Genomic DNA, 19,175 nt, shown 5'->3' on the forward strand with positions numbered 1-19,175 from the left:
TATGGAAACCCGACTTTTGCATCATTTGTCATTATGGAAAAAAATATCTTCCCACAAATTGTTTTTGTTCTATTAAAGGAGCTACAAGATAACAGAGAGAATTTATATTCACAGCACTAACTAAAAAAAACCTAACACTAAAACACCTACGCCCTCCACAACCACAAAAGATGACCCCAAACCTAATAAAGAACACAAAAACCTACTAAAATCGAACAAGAAAGATATCAAATTTCACAGTGGAAACACATTGGCTAAATGGAGCTACTCTTAAGCTCTTTGATATTGAATTTAACTGTCATCGTCAGCAGAGGCCTTAGAACCTGAAGTTGCAGTCTTCTTAGGAAGGAGAAGGTTGTGAATGTTAGGCATCACTCCTCCATTGGCAATTGTCACATCACCTAACAGCTTGCTAAGTTCTTCATCATTCCTCACAGCCAATTGAATGTGTCGTGGAACAATTCGGGTCTTCTTGTTGTCTCTTGCTGCATTTCCAGCTAATTCAAGTACCTGACAAGAACCAAAAAAAAAAAAGTTATTAATTATAAATTCAAAAGCATAATTTCACCATGAGGGCTTGGTGACACATAGTTACAAATTTAAAATCCCAGGATGGAAAATCATAAATAAATCAATAAAAGCATAAATAAATACTTAAGAACTTCATTGACATGAAACCCTAATTTCAAACGAGAATAGCTTCACACATCAAAACATTGAGTTTTACGAGAGAAACAAGAAACCAAGTATCTTTTTTGTAATCTGACAAAAACTTTAAGAGTAATTTATAATATTATTAATTGCAACTCCACTAAGAACGATACCCTAATCTCAAGAAAATTAAAACTAAAACTTGAAAAATAAAATTGAGCATCCAAAACATTTCCAATCCAATTATTCACAATACCACACCATAAAAAAAAGAAAAAAAAATTGCGAACGCCAATTACATAAACTCCGTACAAGATTTTAATTGAAAAAAAAAAAGCCTAACCCTAAATTCCCAAAATGATGAAAATACACAAAAACCAACAATCAACAACCAAAAAGAGCAAAAAAAGATAAGGAAAATTAACAAACCTCGGCAGCAAGGTACTCAAGGACAGCGGCAAGATACACAGGGGCGCCGGCACCAACACGCTCAGCGTATTTTCCAGCCTTCAAGAATCTAGCAATACGACCCACAGGAAACTGCAAACCGGCCTTGCTACTCCTCGATGTAGCTTTCTTCGCCGCACCAGATCCTAGAGTTTTCCCTCGACCAGCCATTCTCTAGCAAAAATATTAATATTAATTAAACAAAAAGTAAAACAGGAAACAAATTCAAAGAGCCGGAGATTGTTATTGTTTGTTGAGAGAGAGAAATGGTAACGTTTGGGGTTATATAGGGGAGTCATATTCGCGGTTCGACTAATAGGATTCAATTACGCGGATCGAAATCTTGGACCGTTAGATTAAAGTACGAGGGACGGTGAAGATGTGAACGCCGCTTAGTTTATTAATTATTTTTTTGGGTCGGGACATTGGATCCAGGGGAGTAACCAGAGAGAGGAAGTCTTTGGATTGAGGTTGCAAACTGACTGAAATGTCCCTGTGGCTTTTATTATTATTATTATTATTATTTTAAAATTGAAATTGAAATTTTGACGCGGTTGTTCTGTTGTTTAGGGGATCGTGTGGTATGAGAATGACAAGTCATGTGAAGACAAATAAAAATGGAAAGGTTTGGACCCAAAGCTAATATTATTGTTAAAGGGAACCCATGTAGACTAATCCGGGCCAGGGTGAGGCTACTGGCCCTCGTTAAGGGATCACTTTTACGTGATATCGGTTCGGTTTCCTTAACTAGGTGCAGTACAAAACTGGGCTAGTTTCAAGCATCAGGCTCGGTCCAGCCTAGAGTGGCCCGTATTAAAATTAAACTTCCTCTCATAATTGATAAATAAGTTAGCAAGTTAAATCATCAACCATGAAAAATGAAAAAGACCGGTAAACATGGGTCTTTTACATCTTAAAATTGGATATGAGTAAAGCTTATGTCAAGTTGAATGGCGTCTTCTTGAAAATGTCATGCTTAAGTTGGGTTTTGATTCTAGATGGATTTTTTTAATTATGCATTGTGTTTCTACTACTTTCTGTTCCATCACGATTAATGGTTATTCTAGTAGTATTTTTTTTTTAATAGGATTCTTTGCCAAGGTGACCCTCTCTCTCTCTCTCTATTTATTTTTGTTTTGTATAAAATTTTTTTCTTATTTAATTGGATAGGCAAAAAGTGAAAGTAAGCTGCATGAGATAAAAGTAAGGTTCAGACTTTCCATATTGCATATGAGGCCGAACAAGTCTTATATATTTTTTTATGTCGCACTCCAAGAAAGGATTTTATAGCTTGGCATCGTATAAAAATGCCATATACTCCATGAAATTAGGTTACAAGGTAGTCAAGCAAATTAAAGAAAAGACACTCATGCTTCTATGTCGAACTTGTCTCAAAGCCATTGGAACTAGTTGTGGCGTCTGAATATTTCTATGAAAATTCAATTATTTATTCAAAGATGTTTCAGGGGTGTTGTCCTAGTGAGAGTAGCTTTATTGCGATGTGGGGTTCAATAGGATATAATTTGTAACAAGTGTGGTATTAGGGAGGAAAGACTTGAGCATGCATTGCATGATTGTGAGTGGGTAAGGAAAATTTGGTACCTCAGTCCTTTGAGATTGCAAATTACTGACTCTTATATGCTTGTTCCTTTGCAGATTGGCTATTGAAGATTACATTGGTTGATAGTTTTGAGTTTGTTGACACTTATGCTTTTTTAATCTTGGTCTATTTAGCTTTCTTAAAATTGTTTGGTATTTCAAAATAAATTCTTGAATTTTCAAGATTGTTTCAAAACTGCCACCAAATGCAAAGCTGATTTTCAAGAAGCAAATGCCATCCCAACAAGTTTGCAGACTTTTTATCGTGATTCTATGTGGAAAGCACCTCATCTTAGTAGCTTCTGAATAAACATAGATGCATCTATCATCCCCAATGTAGGTATCGGCTTAGGGAACATCATTAAGACCATCTTGGCAAGGTGATTGCATCTAAGTCTATACATATCGAGGAGTGCCTTTCCTATTAAGATTGCTGAAGCTTTAGCCTGTAAAGAAGGTGTTGTACTTGTTCAATGTTTCAACTTGTTAAGCATGGTTTTAAAAGGGGACTATCATATTGTGATGTTTGCATTAAAGAAGACCGGAACTGCCTTTTCTTTCCTTGGGAAAGTTATTTCAGACTGAAAGAGTTGTGCTCCTTATTTAATTTAATTTCTTTTTTTTTTTTTTGATGTTAGTCATAATGCAAATAATTTAGCGCAACATGCTTTTTCTTTTTTGTTTCTTGACTTGTTGATAGAAGGCCAGGTCCCATCTCATCTTTGTGATTTGTTGAATTCAAAGGCTGCTATCTCTTAGATGGTTTTTTTGCTATTTCTTTACAATAAATCTTAATCATTTCTGAAAAAAAGATGATCAACCATGAAGGTCCTTACCATACTTGGATAAAGATTCTGAAACTATTTTCTTAATTTTGGTTATTTTAGCTATTCTGATATCGAATTTCTTAATCCCTCATTCATAATTGAGGTTCTCAGCTTTAATGTCCTCGGTTTAATAAGTAGTCAGTTTTCATGAGATTTGATCTAACAATCAAAGCTAAAATCAAAAAGAAAAACTATATGAAATAGAAGCAATACCATGACTAGATAACCTGTTATACAAGATCCAGGACATATGTTCAGACCACGAGAATTTAATTAAAGCCTTGATCAAATGAATAGATGAAAAAGAAAAATTTGAATCAGTCGCTGAAAACACATAACACCTTTCAAAAGATAAAACTAAGTTGTTAATCTTGAGATTCAAGATTGATTAATAGGATTTTTAGACTTTTGGCTATTAAAAAATTAGTAAGAGCTTGTTTAGTTCAATCGATCAATGTAGCTCGTAGCTGATGGAATGCAATAGGTAGCTAATAAATGAGACCATTCGGTAAAATTTTATTAGCGATTGTTATTAGTATGTTAGATGACCATTGAAATACAATTTATCTTCAAATATATTTTGTTTTATCATATACTATTTTCAGTGATACAAATTAATAAAGATAGCATATAATAATTAAAAATGTTATATTTAATTTTGTTTAGCTCAATAGTATTTATGATTTGAAATATCTATAAAAATTATTTTAAAACTATTAAGTGTAATTTAAAAATAATAATAATAATTACTTATCATGAATTATAATTATAAAAAGATTAATTATACGATATCAATTTAAAATAAATTATTATTAATTTTAATAAGGATAATGTTGTCCAAAATAAATAAATCAAATTAGCTATCAACTGACAAAAAAAAATTCTAAAATAGAATTTGATTTTATCAACAATTAATTGGGATTAAATCTATCATCAGCTGTTGATTCTTAAATCTTGCCAAACAGGTTTAATATAGTTGTTTAGTGAGAAATAGCTACTAGCTGCACAAACTTTTTAAATCAAACACCCTCTCAGTGTGATTAGCTTTCCATAAAAGAACATAAAATTAGTTTTAGGTTTCAAATAATACTTAATACCACCCCTCCCCCTTCCCGCCAAGACTAGTCTGAATTATAAAACAGAAATGCCCTAATCTGGCTCAAATTAGCTTAAAGTAATGTGCTGAACAAAACTTGTATTATAAAATACATAAATTATTAGTATTTCTCATTCTAAAAATATATGTAAACATTGAGAATAAATTCTCTAAATTTTTGAAAGGACTAATAAAGAAAAATTATTTTTGTAAGGGTAAGCCTAATATCATAATTCTCTAACTTTGATTAAATATATTATTTCTGATATAAGCATGACTTCTGTGTATGAATTGGATTGCTAAAATTCGGTATCTCATATAACAGTTTCTTTTGATCGCCTTTTGTAAATAGTGCCATCGAGGTGAACTTAATGATCTTTTTAAATTTATTTAATTTCTTTTGGATGTTGTGCATAAGAGATTCAATCCAATTTCAAGTATTAAAACTATAATTCATGATAGTACTTATTCGATGAGTGTTTTCTTTTCTTTTTCTAAGATTTATTGGATGGATTTTTTTTTTTTTTAACAATTAAAATTTTGCATAAAAGGATAAAACTCAAGGAATACAAGATTCAAAGGCGCACAAGAAGAAACTAGCCCACAAATAATTGAAAAACAAGTAATCTTTAGAATAAAGAATCCTAATCTCTATCCCTAATAATACATAGACAGTCATCGCCACACCTTGAAGGTGCTACTTAGAAAATATTTTAACAATTGAATTTTCATAAGTGTTTTCATTCCTTTTTTAAGATTTTATTAATAATTGAAACTTGTGTAAAAGGATAAAATTCAAAGAATACAAGATTTAAAGGCCCATAAAAAGGACCTAGCTCACAAATAATTAAAAAAAATAAGTCATCTCTAAAATATAAAAAAAAAAAAATCCCTAATCTCTATCACTAATACAAAGGTAGCCGCTGCCACACCTTGAAGTGTTAGCTGAAAAAAATTTCAAAAATTGAAATTCCATAAGAAGTAGAGAATAATTGATTATGGACATGTTGATGCATTCCGATTTAATGAAGAAAGCCAAAAACAAATACAAGAAATACCTAATTTTAATTCTAGTGGCAACCAAGAGGTGGGAGACGGAGGATGAATTTAGTTGAAATCAAAAATTAAAAATCAAAACCAAGCAACAAGAAGATTAAGCACAATCTCACAACACAAGAATTTTATAGTGGTTCAACTAATATTTATCTAAATTTTCTTAAGATTTCCACTATCAAATAGACTTACAATCTAACTCTATTTGAGTTCTTTTTCACAAGGCTAAGAACAAACTTAAGTATTTTCTTAAGACTCACACTCTAACCCAAGTATTTTTTCTAAGCTCACACTCTAATCCAATCTAAGATTTACAATCTTCATACAAGAGTACTTAATCTTTTATCCAAGTGCTCAACCTAACCCTTTTGTGATTTGAGTACAAGAATCAATCACTCAATAACCCAAAAATTCAAGCCCTCTCTTGAATTTTCAATACAAGATGAATTTAATAAAGAAATAGAGGTTGTTGAGATCTATTACAATGGAGGCTCAAGTAAATGCACTCATTAAACGCAAATATAGCTGTTTCAACAACTTTTTTAAATACAGCTTCACGAGTGGAACATTCCTTCATTGCCGTAAAACATCAACGCGAAAATTAGATTTGAAAATTTAGAACTTGCCATGGCTGTGAAGAAAAGTTCATGAAAGTTCATGATTGGGAAGACATCTTTCATGATTGAGAAGAGTGAAAAGGAGAGTTTATTAGATGAAATATTAATTGTCTAATTGGATGAATCATACAATTGTTAAACAAAATTAGTGTTTAATAATTTTCAGAAAGGAAATTTTGTGTTCTCATTGAAATGGCTGCAAAATTACGAGTAAAAAACCCATTTTAAGTTGTTTATATGATGCAATGCATTTTAATATACAAAATTAATGAAAATAAAAATAAAATGTCATATTTCTCAAATTAAAGGTTTTCCTTCTCCAGGTCTGGCCTAATGAGGTTCAACTCTTTCTTCATAATTAGAAGCTGGGCTTTGGGCTGGTTTGTTAGCTAACAGAAATGGATCTTTTGTCAAAGCCCAAATTCCTTTTTCCTACATGACTTTGAGATTCCCTTTATATAGTCCCGTCCCATCATTATAGCTTCATATTTAGCCTTTGTTTTTTTGTTTATTTATTTATTTAAGGCCTAACTTTCAATTTTCATAAGTGAGACACTAACCACATTACACTATAGTTAAATTGTGCTTTATTTATATGAGTATTTTATTTTTATTATGTAAATAAATAAATATAATATATATATACACTTAATTCTATGCAACTTCTAATTTCACTTTTTTTGTTGCTCTTAAGACAGTTGTTGAGACACTTATTTATTTATAGTTCTCGTAATTATATTTGTGAACGGTTGACGGAGCGCTGTTGGGACTGAAGGCAGCCACAAGTTTCGAAAGATCCCAAAAACAATACCCATATAATTCTCTGAGTTTGTGTAAAAATACATGTTTTGGCCCCTTCAAATAATTCCCTTAATCATGTCCTTAATGTAGTTCGTTAGCACTGATGATTGATGACTTTGTCCAAGAAATAGTTGATCTTCTGAATAGCGACCCTCTTGTTCCTTTTATATACAATTATAAAGATTAAAGAGTATTGAGATTTCCGTTTAATATTTACTTTGACGACCAAATTAATATATAAAAAAAAGAACATGATCATAATGTTGAGACTTATATTTGTTTCGAATGAATTGAATGTCTTATTTAAGAGGTCTCACGTATATTCTTCAAAGTATTTAATTTTGAGAACTCCTTGCTATGTTGAACTCAATCCTATCACATATTTATGTGGCTAATTTTTTTAGGATTAGCCATGAATCTATATATTTTAGACCTATAAAAAAATTTGATTTAGCTATTACTAAAAGTAATTTTTAAATGGTTGCTAACAATCACTTTAAATGATAGTTAAAATGTTGATCGCTAAATAAAATAGTAATCCAAAATTAATATAAAAACAAGTGAAAATTCAAAAAAAAAATGTCATAAAAAATTTGCAGGTGTAAAAAATATCCATAAATTCAATTCCTTAAAGTTTTAATAAGTGGTGGTCCAATTCATGAGTAGAAGACTTTTGTATCGATCAAGAGAGGCCAATATAGTTAAATAGACTTTTGATAATGGTGAAGGCTCTCGACAAATATTAAGATATTTGATTAACTTTTTGTTGGTTTAGTATTTCGATCATTTCACGTGTAATTAATTACTTGAGTTTGTTAGAGGCTGATTATCTCAAATAGTTGTTATAGATGCAATAAATATAAAATGTGGAACTGTTTGAATTTTAATCTAGATGACTGTACAAGTAATTAACAAAGTGATATAGATTATCTTGAGTTTTTAGTTAAGCTGATGTAATTTACTAAATCAACACGTAAAGCTAACTAATGAGCTAAAAATTAAGCTAATAATGAGCTAATGATGTAAATATGAGTTGTTGACATGTAAATATGAGCTAAGGACATACCCTTGAACTATGAATATGTAATTAATAAGTTGGGAATCCGAAAATGAGTTAAGGAATAAAGCTAAAAGCTAAATTATTATAAGCTAAGAGTGATGATGAAAAATGTAAGCTAAAGAACTTAATTGCAATAAATGAACACTCAAACAGTAACTAAAAAGTTTTAGCAATTTGATTGCATAAAGTAAATAATTTACAGAATGTAATTGAATGTTGAGCAATACTTAATAGTTTTGAACGTACTGTAAATTAAAGCTGAGGATTGCTTTTCTAAACTAAGAATAGCTTTTTAATATAAAGATAAATATAAAAATAAGTATATAGATCTGGATTTGTTTTGATTTTATATTTGATTGGTTGGATTTACTCACTAGGGGATTTTCGTCTATTTATAGACTATTAGAGCTTGAGAGATCTTTTGGCAAGTTCTTCATCATTGGCTTGATCCTCAATTAACTTTTCATTTTGAGAGCACTAACTCGGTTTGTAAGGACTCTTATCATTGGAGGTAGAGGTCTCAAATTTGATTCCCCCTCTACCCATTGTGGGATTAATTCCCCATAGAATAAAAAAGCTAGGAAAAAGTTTTTTTCTTCACAAAACATAAATGTTTTTTTTTTTTTGCTATGCTTTACCTACACACCACTTTTTCCCTGGCTGATTTTTACATTCTTTCCTTTCCACTTTACAAGAACATGCTTCAAGCTTCTAGAAGACTCTGTAACTGACTTTTACCTTTCTGCTTCTTCATTTTTTATATATCAATATCCTTAAGAATTATCAAACTAATTTCTGGCCAGTGGGTTGAGGAGTTACACATGGATTAAAAATCTAGATATGGACTGAAGTTCATAAATTTTAAAATTTGAATCAATTTTAAATGAAATTTTTTTTATGAGCCTAACTAAATTTAATACTCTTGAATTAATATTAAATTTTGAGTGCAAATATCTTTTTTATGAAAGAAGAATATAATTCTTCGCTTTTAGATAACTAAAAAGAAAATTAGCAATAACTACTAAAAGTTTGAAAATGAATCCGACTCTATTATATAATTTTACTAAATGATTTGATGGTTTATGTGAATAAGAAGAAAAAAATAAAGGAAAAGAAAATTGCATACGAGCATAGCTAAATCGCTATTTAAAAAATTAAAAAAAGAAAAAAGAACTGCTCTCTTAAATTTGTTCTTATGTTTTAGATGTTCTTTTATTTCAAAGAAAAAAAAAAAAAAAAACATACACGTGAAGTGATGACCAAAAATGAAAACCCTAGAATTAATAAATTGTACAAGGGCATCATCAAGTGGCTGCCTTTATATATATATATATATAAATATGCCAACTCATTAATTATTATTTAATTGTGTACGAAGAACACCGTCCTCACTTCTCACTGCTTTCATGGATTACATGTTAATTAAATAAATAGTAAATAAATACTCGGCGGATGTCTCCTTAATGTGTTACATCATAACAGCAACAAGACAAATACAAATTTAAAGTGAATATCCAATGATTTATGATTTATTTAATTTACAGGAAAGAAAATACTAGTTTTGCTAAATTTAAGCTTAGATTTTATTTTTTTTTAAAATGAAAATTAAATTAAACAACTCCTTTTTCTTTTCTTTAATCAATGATTTTGCTTATGCAGAATGCAGATGGTTTTTGAGGCATTGATATGCAAATAAAAACTTGTTCACACTGTTCTAATTATCACTAGTCACTTTGCAACTAATAATAATATGATTTTAAGTATTTTAATGAAAGAAAGTTTTTTAGTTATATTGAATTATTTTTAATTATAACTCAAGCTATTTAATAGGTTTCTTATAAAGTATACTTAAATTTTACTTATATATAAAATTGGGTCCATATGCCATTTCTTTTTAATAATTATGATTGAAATATAAGTAGGTATCCGGATTAATATATAAAATTCCATAAATAAACCTATTTAAAATTAAAATACTGCAAATAATGAATAAAACCAAAAAAGAAAAAGAAAAAGAAAAAAAAGGTAAAAACATAGACCAAGCCAATAATATCAATATATTCAGAGTGTCCTTTTGTCTTGTTTCTTTTTGACAATAATGGCCTACATGCCTTCTTAAAAAAAGGCCCATATGCTTTTCCTCTACCACTTTTTTTTTTTTTTTTTTCCATTTTAATAAATATATATATCTCTAGAATATACTCTTTTCTTTATCCTTACAATGATTATGAATCCCTTTGAATTCTCTTTAGACCTATCTCTTTTGTGTTATTAATTTGTATATTTAATGAAAAAAAGAAAAGAAAAAGAAGAACAATCACAAAGATGGACACTGTTGTGATCCTATTTGCAACTTTGGCAAATTTATATTGGCAATAGGCACAATAATGGAGTTGCCTAACACATGATTTTAAAATATTTGTTATACTTTAAATATGCAATTACTGTTGTTGGTTATTATTAGTATTATTATTGTTATTATATCCATCTTCTTGGATTGACTAAATCACTATACATGCCACCCTTAGCCTCTTCAGCTTCATCATTGGCAGATAGATTTGAAATCTAAAACTTGCATCTATTTGATTTTACCAATACAGCTAAAGCTATGTTCCCAATTTGTAAAATATTCTGGTTTATGATTACCATTTATATTCCTAGACATTGTCACATTGCTGAAAAGTAATCTGGGTCTAGGGCTCTTAACTGTTCAAACAAAGTTTTAATGCTGAATTCTATGTTTTGGAAGGCTCCATTAGGTTAGGTCTCTTCCATCAATGCAAATAAATAAATAAACTCAGGATTGCAACTGCAAGCTTAGCTTCACTCTATGTGCATATTGCAAATTTTAGCATTGCATTAACTTTCATGGATGCATCTTTTGGAAATACTGTTGGATGTAAGGAGGGACATTTTCCATTAAAGCCTTCTCCTCGTCAATAGAAACATATAATAAAAGAACTTAAAATCTAAATATATAGATTGAGTTCTTAGCTAAGCTAATACAATTTAACTAAATTTTTATATAGAGCTAATTAATGAGATAAGAGATAAACTATGAAACTAAAAATTAGCTGTAAATATGTAATTAATGAGCTAAGAATATGAAAATAAGCTGCTGCTACTGAAAGCTAATAACTATAGATGTGAGCTAAGACTGATATTGCAATTAATGTAAACAGTAAGTAAACAATTAAAGCAGTAACTACAAAGATTGATTTCAATAAATAAAAGACTTATAGGAATGTAATTTATTGCCGAGGAACAATGAAAGTTTGAACGTACTGAAAAATTATAGACTAAGAATTGATATTCTATTCTAAAGATACAGTTTACAAATTTTGAGTTTGTTATATTTTGATATTTGATTAGTTGGCTTTGACTTTTAAGGGATTATTGCTTATTTACAAACATCATGGCATGAAAAAAAGTAAGACATATTCTTCATTTTTAGCTTAGTTCTCAATTAACTCATCACCTTGTAAGTACTTCTACATTTTGCATATATAGATTAGAATGTAATTTCCATGCTTTAATTCCTTACTTTTTCAATTCCTATCCACATCATAAAAATGTTTGCATTCTTTTCAAGATATGCTTTAACTTTCACACCACTTTCTCTTTGTCCTGCATCTTTATTCCTTTTTCTTATTTTACAAAAAGGTGTTGCAACCTTTCAAAATACTATATAACTGTCTTTCTACCTTATTGCTTTCTCAGTTTATCACATGTTAATAATTCTTAAGAATTATATTAGGAAATCCAAAAGTTTTATCCATATTTATTGTAGTTAGTTTATAATTAATTGTAACTTATGTATCCATATTTATTGTAGTTAGTTTACAATTAATTGTAACTTATGTGTGAAGTATAGGAAGTTTAAGAGTTATAGGTTACACTTTGAATTAGCATTAAATATAGGATAGCCAAAAGACTACTTACTCTTTAAGCTAGTTAGTCTATATATTTGTTTCAGATCTTCAAGATAAAAGGGGGAGAGAGTTCTTTTCTTTCAAATCTTTACATGGTATCAGAGCCATAAGGCCGAGGAGTTTGTAAGGTGATTTGTTTCATCATGGCTGGTGATGACAATGCCATAACTCCAAGTTCCAGCGGTGTGAAAAAGATTGATGTTTTTTTCTTGGCTCCAATGACAACCCAGCAAATCTGATCACACCGGTGCAACTAAAAGGAGATAATTATGATGAATGGGCGAGAGCTATTCGTATGGTTTTAAAGGCGAAGAGAAAATTTGGGTTTCTGGAAGGGACGGTCTTGATTCCCACTAATGACGAGAAACTTGAGGATTGGTATACTGTGCATTCCATGTTGGTTGCATGATTGATGAATACCATTGATCCTTTACTCCATTCTACTCTCTCGTACTATGAAGATGCGCAAGAACTATGGACTGTCTTAAAGGGACGTTTCTGTGTAGTGAATGGAACACGGATCTGTCAACTCAAAGCATCTCTTGCCGAGTGCAAGCAAGGGAAGACAGAATCCATCTCTTCATTCTTTAGACGTCTTAGTAAGATTTTAGATGAAATAGCAAATTTTATCACTTTACCAATGTGTTTTTGTGACGGTTGTAAATGCAATCTTGCAGCACAATATATGCAATTATTATAGGAAGAGCGACTTATGTGGTTTATCATTGGTCTGGACAATGCCTATGTCTCAGTCCGCTTGCAACTTTTGACTCAAGACCAGCTGCCTTTGCTAGACAAGGCGTACCAGACTTTGATACAAGAGGAGCGTTTGCGTGGAGGCCATTTACGTCATGAGAAGGGCAACTAATACAATATCATGGCTTTTAAGGTTCAGATGAATCTTCAAAGTAAATCCCATTCTGTTTATAATTCTGACAACTTTTGTGTGTACTGAAATTGTGAAGGTCATGATTAAAGTTCATGTTTTCAACTTCATGGTTTCTCGGATTGGTGGGGGGATCGACCTCATGGTGGTCGTGGTCCAGGTCGCAGTGGTACTCATAGTGGTATGACTAGTCGACGAAGTAGTAGAGGAAGAGGCAGTAATGGTGTCCCGTTGGTTCGCGCACACAAAACTACCGTTGATTCTTTGAGACAGGCGAGTACTTCTCAAGCAGTGCCAACCACTTCAGAGGCAACATGCTTTTTTGGCATTACGCCTGCACAATGGCAAACCATTCTTGATCTTCTTAATTTACCAAATTCCAAAGATCGCTTGATGGGTAAGTGTTTATGGATAATTGATACCGGGGCTACTCATCATGTCATAGGTACATTAAAATCGTTAATCAATTTGAACACAATTAGCCATTGTCTTGTGAGATTACTAGATGGTCGGACTACTATTGGCACACATGAGGGAAGTGTGGTATTATCAAGCAATTTGAGGATTAATAATGTGTTATTTGCTTCTAATTTGGATTGTGATTTGATCTATGTGACTCAACTATTAGATGAACAAAAATATACCATTCAAATCACTGATGCTTTGTGTGTTATACAGGACCGAGTGCCAAAAAGGTTGATTGGAGTAGGTGAGCGCAAGGATAGACTTTTCTTTTTCCGTGGTATTCCTCATAACAGGATCCTAGCTATTAATGGTGGTGAGTCCATGGAGTTATGGCACGGGCATCCTTCGGAGAAAGTTATTCAGAAGTTTTCATTTGAGTAAATCTAGTGATTTGAATAAAAATGGTTGTGACGTGTGTTTGCATGCAAAGCAACCACGAGATAGTTTTCCTATTAGTAGGAGTCGTGCTAGTAGGATTTTTGAACTTATTCATTGTGATTTGTGGGGATCTTATCGGACTCGTTTCTCCTGTGGGGCTTCTTATGTTTTGACGATTGTGGATGATTTCTCTTGAACAGTTTGGGTGTACTTGCTTTAGAAGTTGGCATCATGTTTTTTTAATTTTTGGCATTGGTTAAAAGGCAATTTAATCAGACTATTAAGCGAGTTAGAAGTGATAATGGAACTGAGTTTACATGCTTAACTGAATATTTTGAGAAACATGGTATTATTTTTGAAACATCTTGTGTTGGAACTCTGCAACAAAATGGTCGTATTGAGCGTATACATCACCACATTTTAAATGTGGCGCGTGCTTTGCATTTTCGAAGGCATTTGCCTATTTAGTTTTAGAGAGAGTGTATGATGGCGACATGTTACTTAATAAATCGTACTCCTTCTAGTGTTCTTAATTATCAAACACCATATGAATGTTTGTTTGGTAAAATTCCTAACTTACAAGCCATTCGGATTTTGGGTTGTTTATGTTATACTCATAATTAAAAACATCAAGATGATAAATTTGCTAGTAGAAGTCGTAAATGCGTTTTCTTGGGGTACCCATTTACTAAAAAGGGATGGAAGTTGTATGATTTAGATACAAAAGAGTTCTTTGTGTCTAAGGATGTTAAATTTTTTGAAAATGTATTTCCATTATGCAAAGAAGGAGTGGGTTGTTATGATACTTTACCTGCTTCTATGGAGAACAATGTGGATCGGATTATGAGGGGGAGTAATGCGGAGATAGAGGGTGATAATGAAGAGATAGAAGGTGATAATGCGGAGATAGAGGGTGCTTATGCAGAGATAGAGGGTAATAATGCGGAGATAGAGGGTGATGATGGGAAGGAAAGTGAAGGGGGTGTTGTGTTGGTGGCTGCTGAAAATGAGGAACCTGAAGCCATAACAAAAAACATTCAAAATTACCTAATTCTCACTACCGTGACTTTGTGACTCATACCATTGTGAAAAAGAAAAATTCTTCCGCCAACTCATCTTCTTCACCATCTTCCTCGGGTACTCCTTATCCTATTTCTCATTTTGTGTCTTGTGATAAATTTTTCGATAGCCATAGAAAATATATAGCAGCAGTAACTACAAGCAATCCCTCTAAAACTTCTAAAGAAGCTGTAAAACATAAAGGTTGGAGAAAGGCTATGGCTGAGAAGATACGTGCTTTGGAAGATCAAGGCACTTGGGTTCTGCAAGAATTACCTCCTAGAAAGAAAGCTCTAGGAAGTAAATGGGTGTATACTGAAAAGCATGATGAAAGAGGAAATTTGTAGAGATTGAAAGCAAGGCTTGTTATATTTGGTCATCATCAGGTAGAAGGTATTGAATACAACGAGACTTTTGCTCCTGTTGTAAAAATGGTGACTGTTCATATTTTTCTTGCATTAGCGATAGTGAAGAAATGGAAGGTTCATCAAATGGATGTTCATAATGCTTTCTTGCATGGTGATTTAGCCGAAGAGGTCTACATGAAAATTCCTCTAGGATTCGAGAAAAATCAGACTAACTTGGTGTGCAGAATGAAAAAGTCCTTATATGGTTTAAAACAAGCTCCTCGGTGTTGGTTTGCCATATTTGCAATAGCATTGCAGAATTATGGTTTTCAACAATCATATTCAGATTATTCTTTATTCACTTTGACAAGGGGAACAGTTCAGACTAATGTTCTTGTATATATGGATGATATAATTATTAGCAGCAATGATATTATGGCCCTGACAATATTTAAAGACTATCTTGTAAAATGGTTCAAAATGAAAGATTTGGGGGTATTGAAATATTTTCTTGGACTAGAAGTTGCTCGCAGTTTGGAAGGCATTGTTATTTGTCAAAGGAAATATGCTTTGACACAGGTTTACTAGGTGCTAAACCTGCAAAATTTCCTATGGAGCAAAATCATCGTTTGGCATTAATCGCTGGTCGATTACTTGATGATCCGGAGCAATATCGTCGACTAGTTGGGCGCTTGATTTATCTGGGTGTAATACGTCCGGATTTGGCTTACTCTATTCATATTCTCTCCCAGTTTATGCAACAGCCCAGAGAAGAGCACTGCGAAGCTGCATTACGAGTTGTTTGCTATTTGAAAAAGAATCTTGGCCAAGGAATAATGTTGCATGCTGATAGCAAATTAAACTTGGAAGGTTGGTCTGATTCTGATTGGAAAAGTTGTTCATTAAAGAGGCGATCATTAAGCGGTTGGTTCGTTTTACTTGGTCATTCTCCTATTTCCTGGAAAACCAAGAAGCAACCAACCATTTCTCGTTCAGTAGAGGCGAAATATAGATCAATGGCATCTATTACCTGCGAATTAAAATGGCTCAAACAGTTGCTTGGGGATTTGGGTGTACACCATGAGAAAGGAATGAGACTCTATTGTGATAGTCAGTCTGCATTATATATAGCACAAAATCCTGTTTTTCATGAACGAACGAAACACATTGAGGCAGACTGTCATTTTGTACGAGATGCGATTACAGACCGCTTAATTGTTCCTTCATTTGTGCCTACAAAGCAGCAATTGGCGGATATTTTTACTAAAGCTTTGGGTCGATCACAATTCGAATTATTGTTGTGCAAGTTGGGTGTTTGAGATCTTCACGCTCCAACTTGAGAGGGGAAATTAGGAAATCCAAAAGTTTTATCCATATTTATTGTAGTTAGTTTGTAATTAATTGTAACTTATGTATCCATATTTATTGTAGTTAGTTTGTAATTAATTGTAAAATATGTATGAAGTATAGGAAGTTTAAGAGTTATAGGTTACACTTTAAATTAGCATTAAATATAGGATAGCCAAAGGACTATTTGCTCTTTAAGCTAGTTAGTCTATATATTTGTTTCAGATCTTCAAGATAAAAGGGGAAGAGAGTTCTTTTCTTTCAAATGTTTACAAATTCTTAAACCAACTCCTGCGCATTGAACAAAGAATTTATTAGTGAGTTAGGAATTCGATAATGGACTAAAAAAAATTCACGGACTTCAGAATTTAGATAAAAACTAAATGAATTTTCTCTATGGATATGACCAAATTACTGGATTTAGACTAGTGATAAATATAAGTATAAACATATCCTTAATTCCAATGCACTATGTAGTCTCTAAATTAAATTCTATAAACCCATCAACTTTTTGCTACAATGTCATCATTAGACTCCTCTCTCACCGGTTTCCCTCTTTTCCTCCAAATGCATGGCTTTTTTGATCTCGCTTGACTTCTCATTTTCTCTGAAACCTGTGCCCATCTTCGCTTTCTTTCATTGGCACAATCTCTTCATTCTCAAGCCTTTCAAATTTATGTTTGTATATGTTTTGTATGATCAAGCCTCTTGTTCATGTGCCCTCTTTGTTTTATTGTATATTATTATGCTTTAATAAGCGAGTTTATTAAAGCTAGTGATTTTGTAATAGCAAAGTAGCTTTTCGATCCGATGCCTGTGAAAAGATTTTGTGCCTTGAGATATTCTTAATGGTTGGATGAAAGCTACTGCGAAGACAGCTAATTATTTGATTTTATAATAGAATTAAAATTTATATTCGACAACATTATATTAGTGTCTTAGGTGAATTAGAATTAGAAGAAAGAATAAGATTCAAATTAATTCTTTTACTTTTTTATTGGGTTGGCTAATATTGACATGGCTTTAAAAGTTTTTTAATGTAACCATCGGAATTTAGTAGATGAAGCAAGAAACTTTGCTAATGAGATGGAACCAATTTATGTGTTCGGCAAGAGCTCAGACACTATGGGTACATGACTAACTTGCTAGCATGAGTAAGGTTGATTCAAGAAGCAGTGGAGATGGCAAAGGGCTCGTCTGTGGGTGGTGATATATTTGTGAAGTCGTTTGCTACGGTTAACTTATCTTTTTCTTCTTCTTTGGAAAAACCTCGGCCTTTCCAAGCTTTTCAAAATTTTAAAACATTAATTGCATATTTTAGAATTTTTTCAAAGTTTATCTTTTTAACTTTAAAACTAGCGGTTTATTCGTATGTTGCACGACTTTTATTATTATTTTGATTATAAAATTATATTAATAAAGTATCATTTAATAAATTTTTAATATTTAATGTTAATTTATAAAATTTTAAAAATAATAGTAAACTAACTATTTTTAAATATCTTTTAATTTATTAATAAAATAATATAAAAATTATTTATTGATTAATTTTTAATATTATATAACTTAAGATATCAATATAATTAATATTACTATATTTTAGAAATAAAATCAATATAATTAATATTACTATGTTTTAAAATAAAAATTTATTATATAATTAGAAAATTAATTCATTATTGAATATAATTTTAAAATATAATCTAAAATATTATTTTCTAAAATTATAATTATTATCTAATTATAAAACTAATTTATTAGTTAATATAATATTAAAATATAATTAATTTATTATTTTATAGGACTGTTATAAATTAATAAAAAAACTATAAAATTACATATAAACTTGAATTCTATGTGTCAAAATATAAATTTTATGTATCAAAATTAAATATATATATGTTAAGAAAATTTTAAATATTAAAAATTAATAATATATATATATATATATATATATATATATATATATATATATATATATTTCCTATATAAGTATATAACTTTATCTAGAAAAAAATTTAGCTTCCCAGTTTCATTTAAATTTGTTGTTTCTCATCCATTTTTTAACTTAAATTTTTTGACCTCCAATCTTTTAATCTTCTGGCTCCAGCCCTGCTAGCCACATGTAAAACAGAAACAGAAAGAAAACTTTTTGAGCACAAGTCTTCATATCATTACAAATAAGTTGATAAGGATCCGACATAGTTGAAGGGCTTTGAAGACATTTAAACATTGACTAAACATATATATATATATATATATATATATATATATATATATATACAACTTATATTAATTATCCAGTTTAATATTTTAATTTTTAATTTAATTTAATAAAATTTATATTTTAATTTTTTTAATATTTAAACATATTTAACTTTTAATTTAACTTAATATATATCCAAACTTCATGAAAGCAGCAGTTGATGGTGTACTTCTGATTGAGCTACCCATTATGAACAATTTAAGCTTTTGCTTTGAATTCTACTAATAGAAGAAGAGTTTTCTGCATGGCAGCTTATGGTAAGAAACATAACAAAAATCAAAAGTCTTAAATACAAAAGCTTGGTGTGTATATATATTATATATAAAAAATATTTTATCATAAAT

The 19,175-nt window shown here is 30.9% G+C and overlaps 1 protein-coding gene across 1 annotated transcript; it reads right to left on the reverse strand.

The window, feature by feature from the left end:
• LOC8280697 (probable histone H2A.1) lies at positions 1–1,364 on the reverse strand. The gene is made up of 2 exons (XM_048379564.1): positions 1,081–1,364; positions 1–510 (listed from the first exon to the last, which is right to left on the reverse strand). Exons 1-2 carry the CDS (start codon positions 1,267–1,269, stop codon positions 292–294), a joined length of 408 nt encoding a protein of 135 aa, XP_048235521.1. The 5' UTR covers positions 1,270–1,364; the 3' UTR covers positions 1–291.
• Between the last annotated feature and the right edge of the window lie 17,811 nt (positions 1,365–19,175).

Source organism: Ricinus communis, chromosome 9, assembly GCF_019578655.1.
Source record: "Ricinus communis isolate WT05 ecotype wild-type chromosome 9, ASM1957865v1, whole genome shotgun sequence".
NCBI lineage: Eukaryota > Viridiplantae > Streptophyta > Magnoliopsida > Malpighiales > Euphorbiaceae > Ricinus > Ricinus communis.

What these genes read in the sequence shown, in the direction of transcription:
- LOC8280697 (XM_048379564.1), bottom strand. Translation starts at nt 1,269, where the DNA reads ATGGCTGGTCGAGGGAAAACTCTAGGATCTGGTGCGGCGAAGAAAGCT. An exon ending in TTGAGTACCTTGCTGCCGAG is followed by an intron (nt 511 to 1,080) that starts GTTTGTTAATTT and finishes GGTTCTTGTCAG; the next exon opens with GTACTTGAATTAGCTGGAAA.